A 27,772-nucleotide genomic window follows, 5' to 3' on the forward strand; every position below is an offset into this window, starting at 1 on the left:
TCCTGGACAAAGACTTCCAAGTGCCTTTGCATCTCTGATTTCTGAATTTTCTCCCCATTTACAAAGTAGTCTATGGCTTTATTCCTTCTACCAAAGTGCATGGTCTTAAACTTTCCCACACTAGATTCCATACATTATAAGGACCAATCCTGCAACTTTTTCAGCTGTATTGGAAAGGGTGGAGTTGCTATATTATGGCAAACATCAGCTCTAAAGTATCTCCTCATACTTCTGTCTGCACCCTCACCTACCACTCTATATCAGCATAGGGTCCATCATATGATTACTGACCATATTTCCTCTTGAGATCTTCTTTCAATAATCTCAAACCTCATGGTCATTCAACCCCAATAACAATTGGATAATCCCAGCAGAAATAATGTTTCAGTCTGCTCACATCCTACATAAATGGGTTATTCATACATTGACTCTATCCTTTCTCTCTCGTCAAGATGGCCTACCAAGGAGAGCTGCAGCAGTCAGATCACAGGCACAGAGTCTGGCTCTTTGGCTTAGAACCAAAGAGAGGAAAAGAGAAGATCAGGAGAGAAAACAGGAAGTTCTGTAGACAAGAAAGACTCTTGGATAATATATCGAAGTCAGAGACATCTCAGACTGGTCCAGAAGGTTCAGTTACTTGGCATTCAGGATGAAATAGTCAATTGGATTCAACATTAGCCTCAAGGAAAAAGCCAGAGAGTGTTAGAAGACAGTTGTCCCTCTGACTGGAGGCCTGTGAGTATTGATGTGCTGCAGGGAGTGCTGCTGTGTCTCTTGTCGTTTGTCATCTATATTCATGATTTGGATGACAGTGTGGTAAAATGGATCAGCACATTTGCAGATGACACCAAGAATGGAGGCATAGTGGATGGTGAGAAGGCTATTAAAGCTCGCAAAGAGACCTGCACCACCTGTGAAAATGAGCTGAAAATGGCAGATGGAATTTAAAGTTTTCAAGTGTGAAGTGTTGTAGTTTGGGAGGGAAATCCAGAATAATACTTGGAGAGTGAATGGCAGGGCACTGAGGTGTGGATTAGAACAAAGGTGCCTGGGGTACAGATCCATGTCCCTTGAAAGTGACATCACACATACAGTACTCTGCAAAAGTCTTTGGCACGTAGATATACAGTAGCTAGGTTGCCTAACTCTCTCATGTATTTGTCAATGAAGAACAGAGAGCAAATCAGTAAATCTGATGGGAGCAAAGGATATTGAGAATGACAAGGGTGGTGTGCCACAGGAAGGACGTGGGACAGGTGGCAGAGAAGGAGTACCAGTGGTGGGGGTTGACGTAGGTACAAACACACACAGCCCTGAGATACCAGGCAAGACCATTTGATTCCAAACAATTGGTTTATTGATCATTACAGAATGTCTCTCTGGTGTTTCCTGCTCCTTCCCCCTTTTCCCAACCTTGATTCCCTCTCCTTGCCCTCTTCGCACTCTCAGTCCACGATAGAGACACATTAGAATCAGGTTTATCGTCTCTCACATATCATGAAATTTGTTTTTTTTTTTGTGACAGCAGTACAGTGCAATACTAAAATGACTACAGTGTTGTACAAAAGTCTTAGGCATTCGTTCTCATATTCTCTCTGCCTCTCCCTCCCTTCCCCCCCCCCCCCATTTCTGGTCACCTATAAGAATGATAGCAATAGGACTGAAAGAGTGCGGAGAAAATTATTTCAGTGGCTGAGTCACCAGGATAGGATGGATCGGTTAGAACTCTATTCCCTGAAGCATTGAAGAATGAGGGGTATTTTATAGAGGTACTGTATACAAAACTATGATGGATATAGAGAGGGTAAATGCATGCAGGCTTTTTCCCATCAGATTGGGTGAGACAGACTAGAGGTCAAGGTTTTAGATGAAACGTGAAATATCTAAGTCAGAGGAAGAACTACATCACCCTGGTGCGAGTGTGGAATGATCTGCCAGCAGAAGAGATAGATGTGGGATGAATTGTACGATTTAACAGAAGTTTGGATAGATCCATTGATGAGAGGTATGGACGGCTATGATCTAGATGCAGGAAGATGGGACTAGACAGTAAATCAGGCTGACATAGACCTGATGGGCCGAAGAGCCAGTTTCTGTGCTGTAGTTCTCTATGACTCAATGTTGAATCGCTCCTGCTTTTATCCGTTACTCTTCAGGTGCCTCTGCCAACCAACTCAACTTCAATGTGGACATCTGAACCCACTGCATCTCCATTTCACATCAGGCGAGTAGGGGCCTTAACTTCTCCCAAACAGACTGCCTACTTTATCCAGTTGAACTTACTATACGGAACAGCTTGTTCAATTCCACTCATTTTCTCCAGGTCAAAGGTGTAGCTATAAGAACTCAAATGAGTCCAAGCTCCTTCTTGTAGCATATGTGGAGCAGTCCCTTCATTAATCCTACTCAGGTATTTTCTCTGACTATTTTTTTCTGGTACATTGATACAGTCATTGGTGTTGCTTCCTGCATTTACAGAAAATTGGAGAAATTTATTATATTCATTACTAAAATCCACACTATTTCCACTTTCATAAAGTCCATTTCTAACATTCTCTTGGATTTCAGCTTAACTATCAATGTTCGTTACAAATCCATAAAGCCCCACAGTTGTCGTGATGACACCTCCTCCTGCACTTTTTCCTGTAAGGGTTCATTTCATTCTGCATTCCTGTCCTATCTGTTTTAATGATAAGACTTTCTATGTAGGTGATTCTATGATTTTTTTCCTTAAAATTACCATATTGATAGGTCTTTCAAGCATGTCTCTTTTAAACATAGATTGACATACCCATTCATGACACAGGAAGTAACTGTATTTGACTCCAAACAGAGCCAATCTAACAGTCCAATTCCTCTTTATTCTTACTCAAATGCACAGCACTCTCCTTTTCATTCTTTTGCCATTTAGCAACACGAGGGGACAATTTATAGTAATCAGTCATGATATATACTTACTCCTTGGTTGTTTACTAACTTGTTTTCCAAACACAACAGCTGCCACTTGTAAGTTCAAAAACAGAAGTAAGAAAATTTCCAACTAACAGTTTGTTTAACTTCAATTTGTAAATGGAAGTCAGTCTTCAGTTCTTAAAGTGGAAATGGAAAACATTAATCAGCTTGAAGTTAAAAACTTAGCTTTGTAAACAAGGTTTGTATTTAGGAGATGCTTTTTCTGTGTATAAGCAGATGCTGGTCATTAAAATTGTTTTATTATTACTCAAGAGTAGAATATGAGACAATATGTTGTTTAATTTGAGTTGTTTCAGACAAGCTGACACTTACGTTGCTTAGTTCAAGGAAGCTTAGCATATCCGTAACTAATACATTTGTAGTTGCAATGTTTATGGGTTTAAGGAAGTTAGCTTTATAGTGTTACTTGTAAACTGTGAACATTAAGCTTATGTCTATCTCTCCAAAAAATGCTTTTAGAGCATTTGTGTTAACGATATCTGAGGAAATATCATTGATGTGTGAAGTCATCTAAGTGGGAGAAAAATGATAAAATGCAGAAAGCAGTTCAGGCTTCCTAGGAATGAGGAAAGGAACATCAAGAAACTCTGAAAGGAACGTGGGGTGAACAAGAATCCATTCCTTCCGCTTTGGTTTCTGCAATAGACAATGTGTTCACATGTATTGTGTGTGTTTTAGTTTATAAGAATTGTACCTGTACTTTGGAACTCTTTATTTTATGTTTAGGCAGCTTTCTCAATAAATGTCACTATTTCAGCTTAACTATCAAAGTTAGCAAATTTTGGAATTAGTTGGTGTTTTATCAATGGTTTATAATTTGAACATGTTTAAAATAGAAATCCTTTGAATTTTAAATGTGCTTTAAGGTTTTTGTTGGATTTATGTTTGTTATACTGAAAACAAATGAACTGTGTTTAAGTCCTTTGTTAGCTGGAAGTATTTTCTCCTTGGGAGGGGGAGGGGACCCACCACCTGACCAAAAGACCATAAGACATAGGACTAGACTTGTGCCATATGGCCCATCGAGTAAGCTCCGCCATTTTATCATGACTGATATATTTCCCTCTCAGCTCCATTCTCATGCCTTCTCCCAGAAAATCTTCATGCCCTGACCAATCAACAATTTTAAATGTACTGTTATGTATACGTGACAGTGGTACCCTTGTCACGTGACTGGGGTTGAAGTTATACTGGACTTGAGGTAATGGTCTTGTGATGGTGGAGTGACGTCATTTTCCCGCCAGTAGAGGTCATGTGACAGGTTTTTTTTTTACAGGGTATAAAAGGAAGACCCACCCTGTCAGGTGGGGCAGTTCGTGGCGGGATTTGCCAAGCTGACTTCATGTTACTGCGTGATTTAATGTGATGACGCAGTTTAGTTGAAAAATGAAGTTTTATATAATGCCTAAAGTTTAAAAGGTCATCGCCAACAGTTTCTTTACTGTGGAGGGTGAAGATAAAAGTTTGGAAGATAAAAATCGAGGAGAATCGATTTTCGACGGTGGATTGGTTACGACCTTATTTGATCCTCATTCGGAAGGATTTCGTTGACTGTTCTCGTGTTAATCTCCGCTGGGATAGCGGGAGATTGAGGACAGAGTGTGGAAGAAGAGGTTAGTGCCTTTAAGCCGTTATATGTCATAAAATTCTTCGTGGGAAAGTTCGACGCCGGGGATAGGACAACAATGTGGAAGAGAATTTAAATCGGCTTAAAAAGTCTCTCCTTTTAAAAGGACTGTGAGCTTTTGAACTTTCGGCATACCGCTTTAAAGAACTGTTTTCTTTCGGCATACCGCTTTAAAGAACTGTTTTTTTTCAATACCGCTTTAAAGACTGTTTGGACTGCAACGCTATTAAGGACTGTTTACGCTGCTGTCGCACAGCAGCTGTTTTCCGGTTATGTTTGAGTTTGTTTACTTTTGAGGGGGTTTGTTTTCAGTGTTTAATAAACATGTTATTTGTTATAAAAACCCTTGCCTAACTCATATATATTTATTGTTGCCTGATTACGTAACAGTACCTTAAGTATACCTAATGACTTGACCTTCACAGCCATCTGGGGTAACAAATTGAACAGATTCACCACTTTCTGGCTAAGGAAATTCTTCTTCATCTCCATTCTAAATGGATGTCCCTCTATATCTGAAGCCAATGTGCATAACCATATACTGTCCTCTCATCCTAGACTTCCCCAACATAGAAAGTGTCCTTTCCACATCCACTCTCTCAAGGCCTTTCAACATTTGATCGATTTCATTGAGATCCCCCCTCACACTTCTGAATTTCAGTGAGTACAGCCCCAGAGCCACAAATACTTCTCAAATGATAAAGCTTTCAATCCTGGAATCACTTGCATGAACCTCCTTTGAACCCTTTCCAATGTCAGCACAGTCTTTTTAGATAAGGGGCCCCAAAGTGCTCACAATGCTGCTTATAAAGCCTCAACATTATATCATTGTTTTAATATTTTAGTCCTCTCATAATGAATGCTAACATTACATTTCCCTTCCTCACCGCAAACTCAACAGGAAAGTTAAACTTTAGGAAATCATGCATGAGGACTCCCAAGTCCCTTTGTATTTCAGATTTTGAATTTTCTCTCCATTTAGAAAATAGTCTTTACTTTTAATTCTTCTACCACTGTGCAAGACCACACACTTCCTGTCACTGTATTCCATCTGCCACTTATTTGCCAATTCTCCTAATCTGTCTAAGCCATTCTGCAGCATCCCTGCATCCTCAATACTACCTACCTCCTCCACCTATCTTTATATCATCTGCAAACCTGGCCACAAAACCATCAATTCCATTATCCAAATTATTGACATACAACATAAAAAGAAGCAGTCCTCTGTGGAACACCATTGGTCACTGGGAGCTAACTGGAAAAGGCTCTCTTTATTCCCACTCTTCGCTTCTTGCAATCCACTAATGCTCTATCTATGCTAGTATGTTTCCTGTAGTACCATTGGCTCTTAACTTGTTAAGCAGCTTCATATGTGGCACTTTGTCCAGGTCATCCGATAATCCAAGTTCACAACATCCATTGATTCTCCTTTGTCTACCCTGCTTGTTATTTCTTCAAAGAATTGCAACAGATTTGTCATGCAAGATTTTCCCTTAAGGAAACAATGCTGACTTCAGCCTATTTTACCATGTGCCTCCAAGTACCCCAAAAGCACATCCTTAACAATCCAAAATCTTCCCAACCACTGAGGTCAGACTAACTGACCTATAATTTCCTTTCTCTGCCTCACTACCCTCTTGAAGAGTGGAATGGCATTTGCAATTTTACAGTCCGCCAGACCCATTCCAGAATCTAGTGATTCTCGAACGATCATTACTAATGCTTCCATGATCTCCTCAACTACTTCCTTTAGAATCCTGGGGTGCAGTTCATCTGGTCCAGGTGACTTATCTACGATCAGACTTTTAATGTTTTAAGCTTCCCAAGTATCTTCTCTTTAGTAATAGCAATGACACTCATTTCTGCCCCCTGACACTTTCTTATTTCTGGCATTCTGTTAGTGTCTTCCACAATGAAGACGAGTGCAAAATACTTAACTTTATCTGCCATTGCATTGTCTCCTATTACTACCTCTCCACGTTAATTTCCAATGGTTGCTACCCACTCTCTTCTCCCTTTTACTCTTCACATATTTGGAAAAACATTTTGTATCTTCTTTTATATTTTATATTATTGGTGAGTTTACCTTCATATTTCAGCTTTTCTCTTTTTATAACTTTTCAATGGCTTTCTGTTGGTTTTTAAAAGCTTCCCAATCCTCTTCCTTCCTATTAATTTTTGCTATAGTTTTTGTTATGGTTGTCTCATCCTTCTTTTAGAATACTTCTTCCACGTTGGGATGTATCTTTCCTGCACCTTCTGAACTGCTCCCAGAAAATCCGACAATTTCTGTTTTGTCATCGACCCTGCTAGTGTCCACTTCCAATCAACTTTGGCCAGCTCCTCCCTCATACATCTGTAATTCCCTTTATTCTACTGTAATACTAATGCATCCAATTTTAGCTTCTCAAACTGCAGGGTGATTCTAATCAAATCTGGGTCGTTACATAACACCCAGTCCAGAATTGTCATTCCCCTAGTGGGCTCAATCACAAGCTGCTCTAAAAAAACCATCGGATAGGCATTCTACAAATTCCCTCTCTTGGAATCTAACACTAACCTGATTTTCCCGATCTATCTGCATATTGAAAACCTCTATGACTATTGCAACATTGCATTTTTTACACACCTTTTCTATCTCCCTTTGTAATTTGTAGCCCCCATCCTGGCTGTTGTTTGGATGCCTGTATATAACTTCCATCAGGGTCTTTTTACCCTACCAGTTTCTTAACTCTTCCCACAAGGATTCTACATCTTCTGATCTTATCTCACTGCTTTGTAAGGATTTAATTTTGTTTTTTTTACCAACTTTGTCACTGCACCCGCCAGTCCTTTCAAAACAATGTATATCCTTTGATGTTAAGCTTCCAACTGTGATCTTTCAGGCATGACTCAGCAATGCTCATGTCATACCTGCCAATCTCTATCTGGACTACAAGATTATCTACCTTATTCCTGTAGCATCCGTGCCCCCAATTTACACCCGTTTGCCTAGGGCGAACCGCCATCACCCCGCCAATAGTGCAATACTTGGGTGTAAATACAGTGTAATGCCCCCCTAGTACACGCTCACAATACAAATACTAGACAATACATCAAAGGCAAGTAAATAATTGCAACTTTATAGTTATTTCTTAGTGATGGGTTAGTAGAAACAGATAACCTAAAGGCTCCAAATCAGTAAGTTTATCAGTTTGTGCACATAATATTTTAATACATTGGAGCTCACGCCTCCGGTTCCATCCACAACAACCTTCCTCAGAACTTTATAATAACATTACAGAGAAGCCATTTGATTATAACAATATAGAGAAGCCATTTTGTTAGCCTGAACAGTTAACACCACAGTTACTGGTACTGAGAGCCCTACATTCTGTATGCTGTGTGCATTAAACTAGAATACCTTCCATCCTGTGTTCATCTATCTTTTCAGTTTTGACTCCCTATACACTTTAACTTATCTCATTGACTGCAATTTTGCCCTATCGTCTTCCTCACCGTAAACAGAAAAAAAAAGAGTAGTGTATTAACTCCTGGATACAGAAGCAACATGTTTGATTATTTATCAGCATAGAATTCCGAACACATAGACAGAAAGCTTTCCATATAGTCAAATAGCTACAAGTTCAGGTCACTTAATATGTTTAATAAATGGGGGTAACATGTCATCATTGCAACTACAGCAATCCAGCTAAGGGCAAACTTCAATAAGTTAGATGAAGGATTATCTGCACCTTGACTTTTTAGCTGTGATCATGTAATGGAAATTCATTTTGCATATTTTTGCCATACTGTGGTTGAGTTCAATTTGTAAATTTGATAAACTTGCAAGGAAGATTCATTTCATTCATTCCCCAAGAAAACACAATGTCCTAACTTCTCCAGATTGTGATCTCAGCTGTGTCAAGCCAAATTATTTTCACAACTAATTACATTTTTCAGAATGTTGCCCCATTGCATTTCCTGTCATGAGATTTCTTGTGTCTTGGTAAAAGATCTTTGCAAAGATATTTCATTGAAGGGAGGTAAACTGAACCAATCATGCTGGAGCAGACTAAAAACATATATTTATATGTTTACTATTCCTATTCAATTAGTAGAGCTTTCTAATGCAGCTGTCTCTACTATATAAAAACACAGCCATCAGCGGCATTGATTTTTTTATAAATAGGTTTCAAAAGCAGCAGATTATTTTTTGCAACACCTTTTCTCTTGGCTTGCAGAATCAATTGGAAGAATGAAAATCTGTAAAATTATCCAAAAGTTTGATTAAAACTAAAGTTAAATACATATATATTACTATCTAGTGGATTTAGCACCTAAAATAAGGAATAAAAAATCTCATTCTGCCAAAAACATTTCTAGGACCTTCTGGTATTTAAATTATCAATTAGCTTTGCTTTGACATCTGTGTTGGCACGAGAGTGGTTCTTCTTTAATTCTGAGCATTAATAAGCATATAAGGAAAATATACATGAGAATGATTTCACATGCAATCACTGGAAATAACTTAGCAACAAAGCTTCTACGTTTCTATCCCAAAGTGTGTACCTTACCCTTGTTCCCGGAGCTCCTTCTTCTCCTGGGTTTCCAGGCTCACCAGGTTGACCGGAGTCCCCCTTAAACAGAAATGTTAAGCTTTATTCAGTCAAAACAAGAAGTATTCTTATTTGTTATAAAACCTCTCTGCTCCCATCGGTGTTACATATCTAATCATTATTCTTTCTTGATCAATATTCCAAGTTTCACACAATCATTTTGTGTTCTGATGACTTTCACAACATTTAAGCTCTTAAGGTTGCTTTATCCAGGGATGAAAGAGATGCTGCAGATGCTGGAAATTCAGAGCAACACACAAAATGCTGGAGGAACTCAGCAGATCAGGAAGCACCTATGGAGGGAAATAAACAGTCAATTTTGGGCCGAGACCCTTGATCAGGACTGTAAAGGAAGGGAGTAGAAGCCAGAATAAGAAAGTGGGGGGGGGGGGGGGAGAGGAGTGTAAGCCGGCAAGTTGGAAGGTAGGGGTTGGGGGGGATGAAGTGAGAAGCTGGGACGTGATGGGTGGAGAAGGTGCATGTTTGAAGAAGAAGGAATCCAATAGGGAGAGGAAAGTGGACCAAGGTGAAAAGGGAAGGAGAAGGGGCACCAGAGGGAGGTGCCCTTAACCAGGAAATAATTTTGGCAGTGGCTAACATCAATAAGAGCATATTGCAATATATTTATATATATATAAAGATATATTTCTATATAAATTTTGTTATTCTTCTCTAACAAGGCACAACACTTTATTGATAAACAGCAACTGGAGTGTAAGTGTCAGAAATTTTACCTCAAGCCTGATGTTTCACAAGATGTTTCAACAACTCAACTCCTTTAAAGAAGCATGGCTTGTTGCATTTGGAAGATGTGGAAGACATTTATATGTTTTACCTATCAGCAATTGGGTAAATTGGGTGGACAGCAATTTAGAGGGAATAGAGGGAGCAGATGGTAAGATATTAGGCATTGGGAAATTCATGCACCATCTGACATTTGAGAGGGATTTCTAAAAACATTTATTTTGTTAGATTTGCCAGCTCCCTTATACAAGTCAATTTGGGACTAAACCGAAAAGTTTCAAAGCATGAAGCAAACAAATTGACATACCCTGCGTCCTCTTGATCCTTTAGGGCCTCTTTCACCAGAAGTTCCAGGGTAACCATCTGGTCCCTGAAAATTCAGAAGACAATTTACACAGATAACTTTCTCATGTCCTTTATAAATTAAAAAAATACACTGTACATCTTTTTACAAACATAAATGTTTTCAACAAGTACCTGTGGACCAAGATAACCAGGGAATCCGGGTTCTCCCTTAAACAATAAGAAAGGGGAAGAAATTAGACTGTATTGTTCAACTAGTTATACTCTTATCAATGTGATGCTGTTATAATAGCATCAGATTGGACAGATGGAATGAAATTTATACAGCAATGTATCACTAAACTTTCATACATATTTACGTATACTGTAATGGAATAGGATAGGATAGATGTTGACTTTATGGACAAACTTATCGGTCATTACAGTGAATGAAAACAGAAATCAAGAGACGTCAACTTTACATTCTGACACGTGGTTGATTACCCCAAAGACTGCTCATGCAAAAACAACCATTTTACATAAGACGAGATTCACAGATGGAAATTGCCAACTTTTGTGGAGCTTCCCATATTTGGAAAAGTTAATCCAGTGATGTATGTAATCTGTGTATATAATTACTTTTGATATATAGCAATGCATTATTTTGTTCAGATGTTCTTTATAAATAATGGTCCAGATTTAAAGGGGGAAATTGCAGCCCTTGTGTAATTAACTCTGGGATATCTACACAAAAAAAAAGCCTGAAACATCAGTTGAAGAAGGGTTTAAGATCCCCTCCTTGTATTTTGTGGAATGGTTCCTTTCTCCAAACATGTTTATGCATTAGTTAATATTACAAAAGTATTACTGACAATAAGTACACTCACTTCAGTATGTATGCTGAAAACTCGATTAAACCAAATTACTTCTAACACATTGCAGATTAATATCTGCAGTGCACTCGTACATATTCAAAGAAGTGTTATGCCAGCTGACAGAATTCTAAATGTGTATGATTATCAATGTGATCTACCACTCACTAAAATTAATTTGATAGAGTACAAGCAACAACTTTCATTTATACAACTCCACTAGTGCACTTAAATTTCCCAATCTGCTTTTACAGAAGTGGGATTACACAGAGTCTAAGGGTGATGACTGAAAGACTGGTGCAAAAATAATGGTTTAGGAAGATGATCATGTATGTGTGTGTATACCATGGAATTTTGTACTGAAAGCAAAATAAAACATTTGCTTGGTTTCTGGCAATTTGTTTCCTTACCTTTAGTCCTTTTGGTCCAGGATTTCCAAACATATCAATCCCATCCATGCCCTGTGTATTATGAAATGGAGTGCATGTGAGTCATCTCTAAACACCTAATTGTATCACATTTGCATGAACTGAACCAAAATAAACATAAATTTTGTCATTACAGAAAAAAAATTAATACAAAAAGCAACAGCATCTCTGACTACTCGGCTGCTGGATGGAAAAATTATAATGAAGTTCATCTTTGTGATAGATTTACGTTTCAGTTAAACTCAAGTTATGGACTGCGTACAATCAGACACAGTCTCCATAACTTTTCTTAAGTTCTTCAGTCTCCTCCTTCTTAAGCAGTCTTTCAGTATCGAGGATTATTTGCATCCGCTCTTGTTTTGTGGGTTTGAGGAGAGACAGGAGCCAACATGGGAACTACAGACTCATCCACAAAAAGGACAGATGATGCTTGACTGAGCACTTGAGTGTGCTATTTCTGAAATACTATGTTCCTTCCATGCCGTACTCTGGGTTACAGTGTGCTTCCAATACAAAGCCTGAAGATTCTCAATGCAAACACAAATGCTCCTTATCCTCTTGAAGTGATTATGTGCCAAAGATCTCCCAAGAGTAAGTGGGTGTTTGTATTTCTTCAAGGAGATTTAATTGCAGCCTTTACTACATTTGGAATGTTATATTCCAGGAGTCCAGTGTTCAGACAGTGAATAATATGATCTGACAAATGTAGCTGATGGAGTATAACTTGGACCTCACTGTTGGTCTGGGATTGGATACCAATATTGGTTCACTATCCTTCCAATGAACTTGGAGGAGTTTGCAGAGACAACATTGTTGGAATTTTCTCCAGTGCTTCAAGGTGCCTGCTAAAGGGATTCTAGATCTCAGAACTGTGCAGTAGGGCAAGGAACATAGAGAATGAGTTTTGTGCAAGGCCTGAGGTCTTCAAATACCCTTTTCCTGAACTGATCAAAGGTTGTATTGATGGTGAAGGTTACAGTTAGGGTTAGATTAATTTTTGCTTCAATTTTCCTTTGCCTAGAATGTTCAACATTTTCTAGGGTTGCACTGTGAACATTTGTTTATGAAAGGGAAAGGTGGTGAACTAAGAGTAGGTTTGTAAAGAATTTTGGTCTTATGGATGTTGAGTGGAAGGTCTATCCTCATGTATACTTCAATGGTCATGTCAATAATGGCTTGAAGACCAGCTACAGCATTGAGCCAACATAAGCAATGTGTGAGTACTGTTGATTAGCTACTTAGCTTCGGGTGATTTTGGATTTGGAGTGCAGTTCTACATTTCAAATTTTTTTAAAAGTAGCTTGACACAATCCAGTTTAGAGCAGCCAGTTTGTTTAGGATATCTCTCCCAAAGCCCCATCACTTTAATTATTCTTCTCCTCTCCTAGAAGCACACAGTACTTACCATATTAAAGAGGAAATTATTTTCTGTCAGCAAAATTTTGTCACATCCAATAAATAAACATTCTGCAAATATCTTTCAATTGCAGAAACAATCAAACTGTTTGCCATCCTCAAATGAGACCCACTAAATACTTCACATGAACTATGTCCTTGGCTGATGGAAAACACTTTCCTAATTCTGTATTTCCAAGAAACCGAAGAACTTCTTTGGTATTTTCCTGATACTGACGATATACCAAACATCTGATTGACTCTGGCTGTCAGTTTAACAAAACAAAATCTCAGTAAATCTCAAAAATTTAACAGTGGCAAGGTAAAATCAGATTAACCTGTAGTCCACGAACTCCAGTTCTTCCAAACTCTCCTTTCTGACCCTCTGGTCCATCTTCACCCTGAACACAATTTCCATGTGAGTTTATAATATCATATTTAACATAACTTAATTCTACATACTATTACCACCTTCTGTAGTGTATGTCTCCGAATGATAAAAATCACTATTACTTAATCAAGTAAAGTCTTTTTACTGTTTGAAGATAAGAACTACCAATAGTTAATGATCCCCAAAATACCCTGAAGTCTATTTTCAATCCAGTTATTGGAAATGACAAACAGAACCATCTTGAATGGGATTGTCTTTGACCTGTTTCATAGCTTAGCCTTATTTGTTCCAAGGCGTGCCATTTTCTAATCCATAAACTTTAACTGAACTGGTACAACTTGGACTAAAGGGCTATAAGCGGTAAATAGAAAACAAAGCTTGACGGTAGGAATTCAGGAATTATGAAACTATGAAATTATCTGGCATTAATCTGAATGAGAACCAGTCTTCAATATTTAAAGTAATTTGCAAGCAGTAATCAGTTTGAATTAAAAGGACAACTTTTTAAACTAACAGTACTGTCTAAAGAACAAAGGCAACTAGCACACAGCAAGGGGCTGCCTTCTCAAATTATATGGTTTGCAAACTGATGTGACCATAAGAAGTTCTTGTGTGCATCATCTAAATGTAAGACATTGGAGAAATGATAGCTGGCCTACATCAAGTGAAGCAACATTGGCCAAGTTATTTAACACCTTTGTGACTAATTTCAAGGAAGCTTGCAGATCAAACTAATTTTGTCCCTTAGCACATCAGACATAGTCACAGGCATATTTGCTTTACCTATAGTTGGGATATTTGTGTACTGGGAGAGTTAATCCTCATAACATTATTTTTGGGTGTCTGGATTATCTATTCTCAGAAACTTTAGATCATCCTTGTGAATTATTTTGTCACCGCAAAGCTGAACATTCCATGATGCCTCCCATTGTAGAAATTTATTTCAATGGAAGCATTATCAGACTTAAAATACTGAAGTAGATGATTTCATTGTAACTATTGAAATTGTATTGATTCCCAGCTCACAACTTCAGAATATTCATAACTGCCTCAAAGCCACTGAAAAATGTGTACGTAAAGTGTAAAATGATCCAAATTTGGTACCTTCAGGTTTTTTTCATCACCACACTAATGTTGCAGTCTGGATTATGAGTTCAAATAATCAAAGAAATATGAACAATATTAGCTGAAAGGTATTCTATAAACAAGGTATTTTTATATTACAAGACACATGGTTGTAATAAATTTAGGGAAGCAACTAAGTTCAGGAAAGAGATCATTCCATGAGCAATAACTAAGAATTGGAATGAAGTATTTCATGGCAGACACTTGTAATGCATGTGCACTATACATGACTCCTGACAGTACTACTCTTGAGTTCCGCTTTGCACATACAAAACATTGTTCCACTAAGACTTGTTATAACATTTGCTTCTCAGTATGGCAAGGTGAACTGTTTGAGACTTTACACATACTTACCAATTAAAATCTAGAATCCATGATTTTTTAAAAACTAATATTATTAAAAATCTAAAACAAAAGCCCCTTAGAGACTGTGTTAGGGAACTGGAGCTGCAGCTTGATAACTATCGTCTGGTCAGGGAGAGTGAGGAGCTGATAGAGAGAAGCTATAGTCAGGTGGTCACCTCAGGACCACAGGAGACAGATTAGTGTGTAACAGTCAGGAGAGGGAAGGGCAAGAAGCAAGTACTAGAGAGTACCCAAATGGCTGTCCCCCTTAACAATAAGTATTCCTGCTTGAATACTGTTGCAGGTGATGGCCTACCTGGGGGAAGCAACACTGGTCACACCGCTGGCACACAGTATAGCCCTGTGACGCAGATGGGTAGGGAAGGGAAGAGGATGTTAGCAGTGATAGGGGACTCTATAGTCAGGGGGTCAGATAGGCGATTCTGTGGATGCAGGAAAGAAACACAGATGGTAGTTTGCTTTCCAGGTGCCAGGATTCAAGATGTTTCTGACCGGATCAAAGATATCCTGAAGTGGGAAGGAGAAGAGCCAGAGGTCATGGTAAATATTGGTACCACGACATAGGTAGGAAAAGGGAGGAGGTCCTGAAAAAAGACTACAGGAGTTGGGAAAGAAGTTGAGAAGCAGGACCTCAAAGGTAGTAATCTCAGGACTACTGTCTGTGCCATGTGACAGTGAGTATAGGAACAGAATGAGGTGGAGGATAAATGCGTGGCTGAGGGGCTGGAGCAGGGGACAGGGATTCAGATTTCTTGATCATTGGGACCTCTTCTGGGGCAGGTGTGACTTGTACAAAAAGGATGGGTTGCACTTGAGTCCAAGGGGGACGGTTTCCTAGGACTATTGGGGAGACTTTAAACTAGAATTGCTGGGAGGTGGAAACCAAACTGAAGTGACGGAGGAAAGGGAGGTTGGCTCACAAATAGAGAAAGTTTGGAGACAGTGCGAAAGGGAGGATAGGCAGGTGATAGAGAAGGGGCATAGTCCGATGGTTTGAGATATGTCTGTTTTAATGCGAGGAGCATCATGAATAAAGTGGATGAGCTCAGAGCATAGATCAGCCCTTGAAGCTATGATGTTGTTGCCATTACAGAGATTGGATTGTGCAGGGGCAGGAATGGCTACTTCAAGTGCCAGGCTTTAGATGGTTCAGACAGGATAGGGAGTGAGGCAAAAGAGGTGGGGGTGTGGCACTGTTGATCAGAGATAGTGTTCACGGCTGCAGAAAAGGAGGAAGTCATGGAGGGGTTGTCTACAGAGTCTCTGTGGGTGGAATTTAGGAAAAGAAAGGAGCCAATAACTGTACTGGGTGTTTTTTATAGACCATCCAATAGTAAAAGGGACATTGAGGAGCAGATAGGGAGACAGATTCTGGAAAGGAGTAATAACAACAGGGTTGTTGTGGTGGGAGATGTTAACTTCACACATATTGATTGGCATCTCCCAATAATGAGGGGTTTAGATGGGGTGGAGTTTGTTAGGTGTGTTCAGGAAGGTTTCTTGACATAATATGTAGATAAGACCACAAGAGGAGAGGCTGTTCTTGATCTGGTATTGGGAAATAAACCTGGTCAAGTGTCAGGTCTCTCAATAGGAGAGCATTTTGGAGATAGTGATCACAATTCTATCTCCTTTAACATAGCATTGGAGAGGGATAGGAACAGACAAGTTAGGGAAACGCTTAATTGGAGTAAGTGGAACTATGAGGCTATCAGGCAGGAACTTGGAAGCATAAATTGGAAACAGATGTTCTCGGGGAAATTACCAAAGAAATGTGGCAAATGTTCAAGGGATATTTGCGTGGGGTTCTGAGTAGGTACGTTCCTATGAGACATGGAAAGGATGGTAGGGTACAAGATCTGTGGTGTACAAAGTCTGTTGTAAGTCTAGTCAAGAAGTAAAGAAGAGCTCACGAAAGGTTCAAAAAACTAGGTAATGTTATGAATCTAGAAGATTATAAGGCTAGCAGAAAGGAGCTTAAGAATGAAATTAGGAGAGACAGAAGAGGCCATGAGAAGGCCTTGGCGGACATGAGTAAGAAAAACCCCAAGGCATTCTACGTGCATGTGAAGAGCAAAAGGATAAGAGGTGAGCGAATAGGACCAATCAAGTGTGACAATGGAAAAGTGTGTATGGAACCAGAGGAAATAGCGGAGGTACTTATTGAATACTTTGCTTCAGTATCCACTATGGAAAAGGATCTTGGCAATTGTAGAGATGACTTGCAGTGGACTGAAAAGCTTGAGAATGTAGATATTAATGAACAGGATGTGATGGAGCTTTTGGAAAGCATCAAGTTGGATAAGTCACCGGGACTGGATGGGATATACCCTAGCAAACTTTGGGAAGTGAGGGAGGAGATTGCTGAGCCTCTAGCAATGATCGTTGCATCATCAATGAGGACGGGAGAGATTTGCGGATGTTGTTCTCTTATTCAAAACTGGGAGTAGGGACAGTCCAGGAAATTATAGTCCTATGAGTATTACTTCAGTGGTTGGTAAGTTGATGGAGAGGATCCTGACAGAGAGCATTTATGATCATTTGGAGAGGCATAATATCATTAGGAATAGTCAGGCATGGCTTTGTCAAAGGCAGGTCGTGCCTTACGAGCCTGATTGAATTTTTTGAGGATGTGACTAAACACATTGATTAAGGTAGAGCCGTAGATGTAGTGTATATGGATTTGAGCAAACATTTGTTAAGACACCCATGCAAGGCTTATTGAGAAAGTAAGGAGGCATGTGATCCAAGGGGACGTTGCTTTGTGGATCCAGAACTGGCTTGCCCACAGAAGGCAAAGAGTGGTTTTAGATGGGTGACCAGTGGTGTGACTCAGGGATCTGTTCTAGGACCCCTACTCTTTGTGATTTTTATAAATGACCTGGATGAGGAAGTGGAGGGATGGGTTAATAAATTTGGTGATGACACAAAGATTGGGGGTGTTGTTGATAGTATGGATGGCTGTCAGAGGTCACAACAGGACATTGACAGGATGCAAAACTGGGCTGAGAAGTGGCAGATGGAGTTCAACCCAGATAAGTATGAGATGTTTCATTTTGGTAGGTCAAATATGATGGCAGAATATAGCATTAATGGTAAGACTCTTGGCAGTGTGGAGCATCAGAGAGATCTTGGGGTCTGAGTCTATAGGACACTCAAAGCTGCTATGCAGGTTGACTGTGTGGTTAAGAAGGCATATGGTGCATTGGCCTTCATCAATCATGGGATTAAGTTTAATAGCCAAGAGGTGATATTGCAGCTATATAGGACCCTGATCAGACCCTACTTGCAGAACTGTGCTCAATTCTAGCCGCCTCACTATAAGAAGGACATAGAAACCACAGAAAGAGTGCAGAGGAGATTTACAAGGATGTTGCCTGGATTGGGGAGCATGCCTTATGAGAATAGGTTGAGTGAACTCGGCCTTTTCTCCTTGATGCGATGGAGGATGAGAGGTAACCTGATAGAGGTGTATAAGGTGATGAGATGCATTGATTGTGTGGATAATCAGAGGCTTTTCCCCAGGGCTGAAATGGATAGCATTAGAGGACACAGGTTTAAGGTGCTGGGGAGTAGGTACAGAGGAGATGTCAGGGTAAGTTTTTTTACACAGAGTGTGATGGGTGCATGGAATGGGCTGCTGGTGACGGTGGTGGAGGTTGAAACGATAGGGTCTTTTAAGAGACTCCAGGATGGCTACATAGAGCTTAGAAAAATAGAGGGCTATGGGTAACGTCTAGGTAGTTCTAAGGTAAGGACATGTTCGTCACAGCTTTGTGGGCCAAAGGGCTGTATAGTGCTGTATGTTTTCTATGTTTCTAAAAACAGCTAATTCTGGAAATACTTAGCAGGTCAGTCTGAATACTAGTAAACTGAAACTGAATTCGTATTTCAAATTGAAGACTCTTCATCAGAACTGGGAAGACAATGGGTGACTGTTAAGCTGCAGGGAGGGGGGAGAAGGGAGAATGTCATTAAGTACATCCGACATTTCCTGTTTTCATTGTTGAAGTCTCAAGTCTATTCAGATATCACTAAATTAATCTTTAGTGAGACACCTGTGGCTGGACAGATTAAACATTATCTTACGGTTACAATTAGTATTGGTTCCATTTGAATGTCATTCCTGACAGTGGTGCTGGTTGTTCTGCAAAGCCAAAATTGTATGAGTGTGTTTGTGTGTGTGTGCACCTGAAACTGGAAAGATAAAAAGGTTAAGGGAGCTGCCTGATATTAGTTATAATTTACCTTGGAGAAAGTAAGATTTTGAAAAATGTATGCAGAGGACAATGGGTAACAACTACATAACACCTATTGCCCTCAAAAGATGGCAACTGCTTGTACTCAGATTTCCATTTGCCATTGCAACAAGTTCCATTTTATTATGCACTGAAAGATGAAACACAGAATAAGAGATTATTCACAAACCTTTTGCCCTTTGAATCCATCACTTCCTTTGTGACCTCTGAAGCCTTTATCTCCAGTTGAGCCCTGAAACACAAATCAAAGTACTGTTAAAAATAAAGCATGTATGGGCATGTTTGAGTGGGAAAGCAAATTGTGCAGAAGATACGGAGAGTCTGCAGAGACATAGATAGGTTAAGTGAATGGGTGTGGGTTTGGCAGATGGCGTACGATGTTGGTAAATGCGAGGTCATCCACTTGGAAGGAAGAATGGAAGAGCAGATTATTATTTAACTGGTAAAAAACTGCTGCATGCTGCTGTGCAGAGGGATTCGGGAGTGCTCGTGCAGGAATCACAAAAGTTTGGTTTACAGGTGCAACAGTCTATCAAGAAGGGAAATGGAATGATAGCCCTCATTGCTAGAGGGATTGAATTTTGAGCAGGAAGGTTATGCTGCAACTGTACAGGGTACTGGTGAGGCTGCACCGGGAGTACTGAGTGAAGCTCTGGTCCCCATACATGAGGAAGAATACACTGGCTTTGGAGGCAGTGCAAAGGAGGTTCACCAGGTTGATTCCAGAAATGGGGGGTTTGAGTATGAGGACAGATTGAGTCGTCTGGGACTGTATTTGCTGGAATTCAGAAGAATGAGAGGAGACCTTGTAGAAACGTATAAAATTATGAAAGGGATAGATAAGATAGAGGCAGGAAAGTTATTTCTAGTGGCAGGTGAGACTAGAACTAGGGAACATAGCCTCAAGATTCAGGGGAGTAGATTTAGAACGGAGATGAGGAGGAACTGCTTTTCCAAGAGAGTGGTGCATCTACGGAATTCTCTGCCCAATGAAGCAGTAAATATATTTAAGACAAGGTTGGATGGAAGTTTGCATAGTAGGGGAACTATTGGTTGTGAGGAAGAGGAAGGTAGGTGGAGATGAATCCATGTCCAGACCACCCATGATCTTATTGAATTGTGAAGCAGGCTTAATGGATCAGATGGCCTGCTTCTGCTCCTATTCCTTCTGTTCTTATGAGCCAATAATACAAGAGCATCAAGTTAGAGGGCCATGCCCATCAGCTTCCTGTAAAAGATGAGGCAATGGGGTAAAGTCCAATGTGCATTGTTCTGAATAGCATGCTTCTCTTGACTGTTCAATGAGAGTGAGTAGGATTCAGTGTGAGATCATAGGAAAAACAGATAAAGTTGAAACAATTGCATGAGCTGTGACTTTATATGGATTCGGAATGGAAGAATGCAGAAACCCATCGTTTATTCTGAGACCAAAATGTCTTTAGGGACACTCAGTCCCACAGTATATTATAAAACTCATTATCTACATTTAAAGCAAACAACTCTGATGTTGCATTTAGCGCAGTTCACAACCTTGGAGTATTTATACAGTAACTACTTCACAGCCAGTGAAAAATGTCTAAGATATAAAATGTAAAGTGATTCCAATTTGGTGCCTTTGAAAGATTTCAGGAACTATTAAGTCAAATGGCCCAAAACACTCCAAAAGCTTCAAAGAACAAAATTGAAAAAGATTGTGGGAGGTTTTAGACAGGGAATTCCAATCTTTCGTTGAAGCTTAACAGCTGAAGGTTTGAGGGTCAATGGAAAAGCAATTAAATTTGACAAGGCCAGAATTGGAGGATTGGAGATATCTCAGGGGATTCAAGCATTTCACGAATTTACAGGAATAAAGAGGAGACAAGATCATGATAAGAATTTACAAAAAGTGTACGAAATTAAAGCCGTCATTGTTTAACTGTGAACCAACCTAGTCAACAAACATGGGGATAAAGTGAGTAGAACAATTCAAATTGAAGTACAGGAAGAGGAATTTAGTATCAACTCAACTTTGCAAATAATGAATAGGGGTGTTCACTAGGAGTGTGCTAGAATTGTTAAGTGTAGAAAAAGTTCATGAGACTTATAACAGCAGATGAGCTAAAACAGAGGCGGTGATTAGAGATTATTGTAGAAGAGGTCTACATGGTGTTGTAACCCAAAACACTGAATCTAAAGCTACACTCTGATGGAAAATTATTTGAATCTCTTTCAGGTGGTTATGGAGAGTCATGAAATTGACGTTAGTGAAGATGATCTAAACACAATGAATTAGATGAATGATATTTCTGAGCATCCATCGCTGTCGAGTACCTTTGCTACATCCATCAAGAGCAGAATTTCCAAGTGACTAACCATTTTAATTCCTATCTCCATTCCCATTCTGACATGTCAGTCCATGGCCTCCTCTTCTGCCACAATGAGGCCACCATCCAGGTGGAGGACCAACACCTCATATTCTGTCTGGGGAGCCTCCAACCTCATGAAATGAACATTGATTTCTCCTTCTGATAATTCTTTTTCTTCTTTTATCTCCCCCCCCCACCTTCACCACAACTATTGCCCCTCTATTTTCCCCTTTCTCCCATGGTCTACACTCCTCTCCTATCAGACCCCTTTTTCTCCAGCCCTTTAATTTCCCATTCACCTGGCTTCACCTATCATCTTTCTGATTGTCCTCTTTCACCTTACTCACTCTTGTATTCTTTATTTACTTTATTTAGAGATACAGCATGGAACAGGCCCTTCCAGACCTTCGAAGTGTGCTATTCTGCAATGCCAAATTTAACCTTAGCCTAATCACAGGACAATTTACAATGACCAATTAACCAACCAACTGGTATATCTTTGAACTGTGGTAGGAAAATTAGGCATCACAGGGAGAACATAAAATCGCCTTACAGGCAGCAGTGGGAATTGAAGCCGGGTCACTGGTACTGTAAAGTGTTGGGGTAACCATTACACTATCATGGCACACCCCTTCCTTTCCAGTCCTGATGAAGGGTCTCAGCCCAAAATGTTTTCTGTTTATTCATTTCCATAGATTCTACCTGACTGGCTGTTCCTCCAGTATTTTGTGTATGTTGCTTCATATGTCAGAGAAGCAGTCAGATAAATTACAGAGAGCACAGGGGTTAAGAAAGATGCAGATCTGCTTAGAGCTATTTGGTAGATTTGGATTCTTGTTTCATGTTTCTGTGATCTAGCCAGGGAGGCAACGTGTGAATAAAAATATGAAGGGACCAGTACAGATCCTTGGTGAACATGGTGAATGTGAGGAGTTGCATTTGGAGGTGTATCTCTGGTTACTGCTTTTATTTTGTTATTTATTCATTTTTCAGTCCAACAAAAAAGCGAGCATTTATCTATCATTCATCCCTAGAGTACAAGGAGTCAAACACATTGGAGGTTCTCAAATTAGAGGAAAGTCAATTTGGGTATGATAGATTTCCTCTCCTGAAGCATATAACTGAATATTTAGGGAGTTTCCATCAATCCAGTATTTTTTGATATCATTATTTGTGACAGAATAGGTAAAGATGGAACAATGCATCTCATTGGCTTTTGTTGAAACTTGCAGTATGCAGATTTAATGTTGTCTATGATTCATGAAGTTTATTGGGAAAAAAGAGCATTAGGATGTTGTGAGGTTGTGAAAGGACTGTTCCAGGTGCCATTCCCTGCCATCTTTACTATTTAGACAGTTAAGGGCCATTGGCTTGTCCACTCTACAGCATTAAACAGAATGCAAGAATGCACTCATACTCTATTTTATGCCGTCTCTTTGGAAAAGGGGTAAAGAAAAGTAGAAAAATGCTAATTTAGTAAAAGCTCAAGGAATTCTGGTTTGATTTTCATAGTTAAGCAAGCTTAGTGGCAAAATTCTCAGCAATGCTCTCCATAACGATCAAATTCTTAGCAAAGGGCTCATGGAAGTTCATATTTGTTACATAATAAGTTATTGACATTACTCTTACTAACATGAGGTCCTGACAATCCAATCTCTCCTTTTCTTCCAGGGGGACTGGGAATTCCATTAGTTCCCTGAAAAATAGGGAAAAACAAGATCCCTAATATTAGCAATGTGACAAAGATTAAACACATGCTAATATTAATTATTACTCATATCAGAAAATGGGTGAAGCACCATTCTGAAATTTACTATAATCCAATCTTGTTCATTTCCATTATTTTAAATATTTTGATGTAAAAAAATAACAAGAGACAGAAGTCCTGAATATTGGAATCAGAATTTACAGATGCTTAGACAGAAGAAACTATGTGATTTTTTTTCACTTTCATTTTGACACCTCCTGCCTTCAATCAGAATCAGTTTTAATAACATTGGCATATGTCATGAAAAAAAAAAAATTCTGTACATTACAATACATAATTATAAAACTAAAATTTCTCCAAGTATATATAAATAAAGAAAGTTAAATTAAACAAGTAGTTCAAAAAGAGAGGGGAAAATATTGAGGTAGTGTTCATGGGTTCACTGTCCACTCATAAATCTCATGGCTGCTCCTGAAATGTTGACTGTGTCTTCAGGCTCCTGTACCTCTTCCTTGGTGGTAGCAATGAGAAGAGTGTATGTCCACAGTGATGGGTGTCCTTAATTATGAATGCTACCCTTTTGAAGTATCACCTTTTGAAGGTGTCCTGACTGCTGGGAAGGCTAGTACCCATGATGGAACTGGCTGAGTTTACAACTTCCTGCAGTTTTTTTCCAATCTTGTGCAGTGGCCCCTCCATACCAGATGAATGGTGATGCAACCAGTTAGTATGTTCTCCATGGTACATCTGTAGAAATTTACAGTGTCTTTGGTGACATATCAATTCTCCTCAAACTCCTGTCATGCCTTCTTTGGAAATACATCACTATGCTGGGCCCAGGATAGGTCTTCGGAGATGTTGACACCGAGGAGCATGAAACTGCTCACCCTTTCCACTTCTGATCCTTGATGAGAACTGATGCGTGTTTCCATGACTTCCCCTTCCTGAAGTCCACAATTAATTCCTTGGTCTTATTGAAATTGAGCACAAGGCTGTTGCTGTGACACCACTCAACCAGCCAATCTATCTCATTCCTGTATGCCTCCTCGTCACCATTTGAAGTTCTGCAAACAATTGTTGTATCATTGCAAATATATAGATGGCGTTTGAGTTACGCATAACCATCCAATTGTGGGTATAGATAAAGTAAAGCAGTGAGCTAAGCATGTATTCTTGCATTGTGCCAGTGTTGATTGTGAATGAGGAAGGGAAATTATTTCCGATCTGCACAGACTGTGGTCTCCCAATGAGGAAGTCAAAGATCCATTTGCAGAGGGAGGTACAGAGGCCCAGGTTTCGGAGCATATTAATTAGAACTGATGGTGTGATTGTGTTGCACACTGAGTTGTAGTCAATAAGCAGCAGCCTGTTGCGGGTACTACAACTGTTTAGAACATCCAGGGTCATGTGGAGAGCCAGTGAGGCTGCATCCACTGTCGACCTATTGTGGCAACAGGCTAATTATAGAAGTCCAGATCTTTACTGAGGCAGCAGTTAATTGTAGCCATGACCAACCTCTCAAAGCATTTCATCATAGTAGATGTGAGTGCTACTGTGATAAAATGCTTTGAGAGGTTTAATGATAATGCCATGAGGATCAATTATAATTGTTTTTAAAGCATTTTGAAACAAATGGCACAATTTTAGAAAGGGATGTAGGATCAGAATCAGATTTAATATCACTGGCATTTGTTGTAAAATTTGTTAACTTAGTGGCAGAAGAACAATGCAATACATGATAATACAGGAAAAATTAAATATTTAAATCAATCACAGTAAGTACATATATATGTATACCAAATAGTTAAATTAAAAATAGTGGAAAAACAGCAAAAAAAAAGTGAGATAGTGTTCACATTTTCAATGTCCATTTAGGAATCAGAGGGGAAGAAATTTGTTCCAGAATCACTGAGTGTGAGACTTCTGGTTTCTGTGACTTCCTTCCTGATGGTAACAATGAGAAGAGGCCATGCCCTGAGTGATGGGGGTCTTTAATGATGGATGTCACCTTTCTGAGGCATAGCTCATTGAAGATGTCCTGGGTACTATGAAGGCTAGTACCCAAGATGGAGCTGATGAATTTTACAACTTTCTGTAACTTCTTTAGATCCTGTGCAGTAGTCACCCATACCAGACAGTAATACAGCCTGTCGGAATGCTGTCCATGGTAAATCTATAGAAGTTTTCAAATGTTTTATGTGACAAACTGAATCTCCTCAAATTCCAAATGAAATATAGTTGCTGTATAGCCTTCTTTACAGCTGCATCGATATGTTGGGACCAGGTTATATCCTCAGAGACCTTGACACCTAGGACTCACTCTCTTCACTTCTGATCCCTCTATAAGGATTGTGTTCCCTCATCTTACCCTTCCTGAAGTCCACAATCAGCTTTTTGATCTTATGGACATTGATGTGTGATATCTGAGGGTGGCAAGATAGGCTTATAAAGGTTCTTATAATTGTGGGTGGGATCATAAGTAAAATATAAAGTGAGAAAGCAAACATGTTATGCTGAACCTTTGAAGCTGGTGGTTTGGGCTCAGTGAAGGCCGATGCCCCAATCAAGGAAGTTCTGCATAGGTGCCAAGGTTTTGGAGAGAGAACAAAACATTTACAAGCCTTCCATTATATGCAGAGACTGGAGAACTTTGATAACTCTCCTTACAGAATGAGGGTTAATGGAAGTTACAATAGTGTTGCTTAAAGTTATGCAAGCATTGGATGGAAAATATGACAAGAGAATAATGAAAATAAAGGCTGGATCCTTTAGTTTCTGTAAAAGGATTTTCTGTTTGCTAAAACACTCAAAGATTAGCAGGAAATAAAACTGAGGAGGAAGCACAATTCTATCCTGACTCCAAACAATCTGGCTATAAATTAATCGATATTAATTTTCTTCTTTCATTAGTATTCTATTTGCAAATATTATCTTAATGTATACACTTAAGTTGAGAACAAAAATTTAAAATAATCATTTAAATTTAATGCCAAAAAATCAGAGATCATGAAATTGTTTAAATATTTTAAATGTTCTACAATTGTATCTTTTTATACTCTCCTTTATTTAGCCAATAGCATTAGAGACTATTGACTAACTTACTTCAATCTCTTTAGCCAACACTGCCTATTATATAGATTTATAACTGTAAATTATTCTGTTCAACAAATACACAAAGTTTCCAGAGATATTTTGTCTTCCACATAATAACTACTTGCATTCACCTGTTGGCCTTGGAATCCAGGGGGCCCAAGGGATCCTCTGATACCAGGTTGTCCACTGCAACCCTATAGGAGGAAGATCTATGTTATTTAGAGAACTAAGAAAAGTAATCATAAAGGTTGCAGAACATCGATATCTCCTTTCGTGATTTAGAGTGAGATTTCCCATTCTGCATTCAATAGCCACAAGAGAATTAATCGCAACGTCCTCCTGGCCTGGACGCCATGTACCCTACTTATCAGAGGAGAGGAGTAAGAAAAACTTCTGCTATTTCCGTTGAATAATCAGATTCAACTTGACCTGTTATCTGTTTCCAGCATTTTCTGTTTTTATTCCAGATTTCCTACATCTTGTTTTTCGCTCTTTAATAGTTTTATCCAATTGCCATGTTTTGAATGGAAATTAAGAGCTACAATCACATCTAATTAACAATAACAAAATAATTTGGTTTTAATAACTGAAAACTACATAAATATGGGATTCATTTGAGAAGCTATTGAAGTTCCATATGTGGCCAATCTTCCCAGCAAAAAGTTGCACATATTATCAAATTGTGAGTTCCTTTTGAATGTAGCTGTTTATAAATATTACCATCCTAATTCATTCTTTTTGCATTAATTTCGAATTAGTAGATTAAATCATCTGATCAGATCAGACACTCATTTTGCACTGCAGTGTTAACCTCATAATGGAAAAGCTTTGTAAAAGATAAAACCAGTTCTATATTGAATGATGCATGTATCAAAGTAAGAAAAAAAGAAAGGTACGTCACATCCGGAATTTTTCCAGTTAGCGGACGACTTCCTCCCACGCCGTTGTGACAAAGTGGGAAATTGCGTACAAGGCAATTTACAGCAGTAGTTTGCCATTGCCTTCTACCAGGTGAGTTCTTTCAAAGAGATCACCAGCTCTTAACTCAGCACGGATGAAAAGTGCGCAAGGTAGCTGGCTGGATTCGAACTCAGGACCTCCTGCCCCGCAGTCCAGTGATGATGCCACTACACCAAAACCAGGTCATGTTTCAAAGTACATGTGATAAATAAATCTGAAATCTGAATAATTTAATCTGATGTCCAAATGCTCTGTCACTACATAATTCTGCAGTCTCAATCCATCAAAAATACATTCAGTGGCATGCTACATACCAACCCCTTAACTTGACTTCACAGGTACCACTCAGTTTCCTGATCCATCTACTCCCAGAACAAATAAAGGCACATAGATCTTCCCCAGCAAGCAGCAATCCAAGATAATATCCCCCCTTGTTTTCAAGGGACTATGGTATTGTTATTCCATATCAATACAGTGATCTGCAACTAGTTTGAAATAGACAAACCACAAGCCAATGATTTAATATAACAGACAAGATATCTGAGAATGAAAATTTTCATACCACCATGCTAGAATTTCTCAGACTAAATTAGCACTTTAACTAAT

At 39.1% G+C, this 27,772-nt stretch overlaps 1 protein-coding gene across 1 annotated transcript in view; it reads right to left on the reverse strand.

Annotated features, from left to right (window-relative positions):
• LOC140713933 (collagen alpha-6(VI) chain-like) overlaps nucleotides 1-27,772 on the reverse strand; it is a 115,626-nt gene that overhangs the window by 12,408 nt on the left and 75,446 nt on the right. Inside the window, exons 21-25 of the mRNA XM_073024630.1 lie at nucleotides 23,039-23,101; nucleotides 19,230-19,292; nucleotides 11,507-11,557; nucleotides 10,250-10,312; nucleotides 9,157-9,219 (exon numbers count right to left, since the gene is read on the reverse strand). Coding sequence (XP_072880731.1) covers nucleotides 9,157-9,219; nucleotides 10,250-10,312; nucleotides 11,507-11,557; nucleotides 19,230-19,292; nucleotides 23,039-23,101 — 303 coding nt within the window. The remainder of the gene's footprint in view (nucleotides 1-9,156; nucleotides 9,220-10,249; nucleotides 10,313-11,506; nucleotides 11,558-19,229; nucleotides 19,293-23,038; nucleotides 23,102-27,772) is intronic.

This window comes from Hemitrygon akajei, chromosome 20 (genome assembly GCF_048418815.1).
Source record: "Hemitrygon akajei chromosome 20, sHemAka1.3, whole genome shotgun sequence".
Lineage (NCBI taxonomy): Eukaryota > Metazoa > Chordata > Chondrichthyes > Myliobatiformes > Dasyatidae > Hemitrygon > Hemitrygon akajei.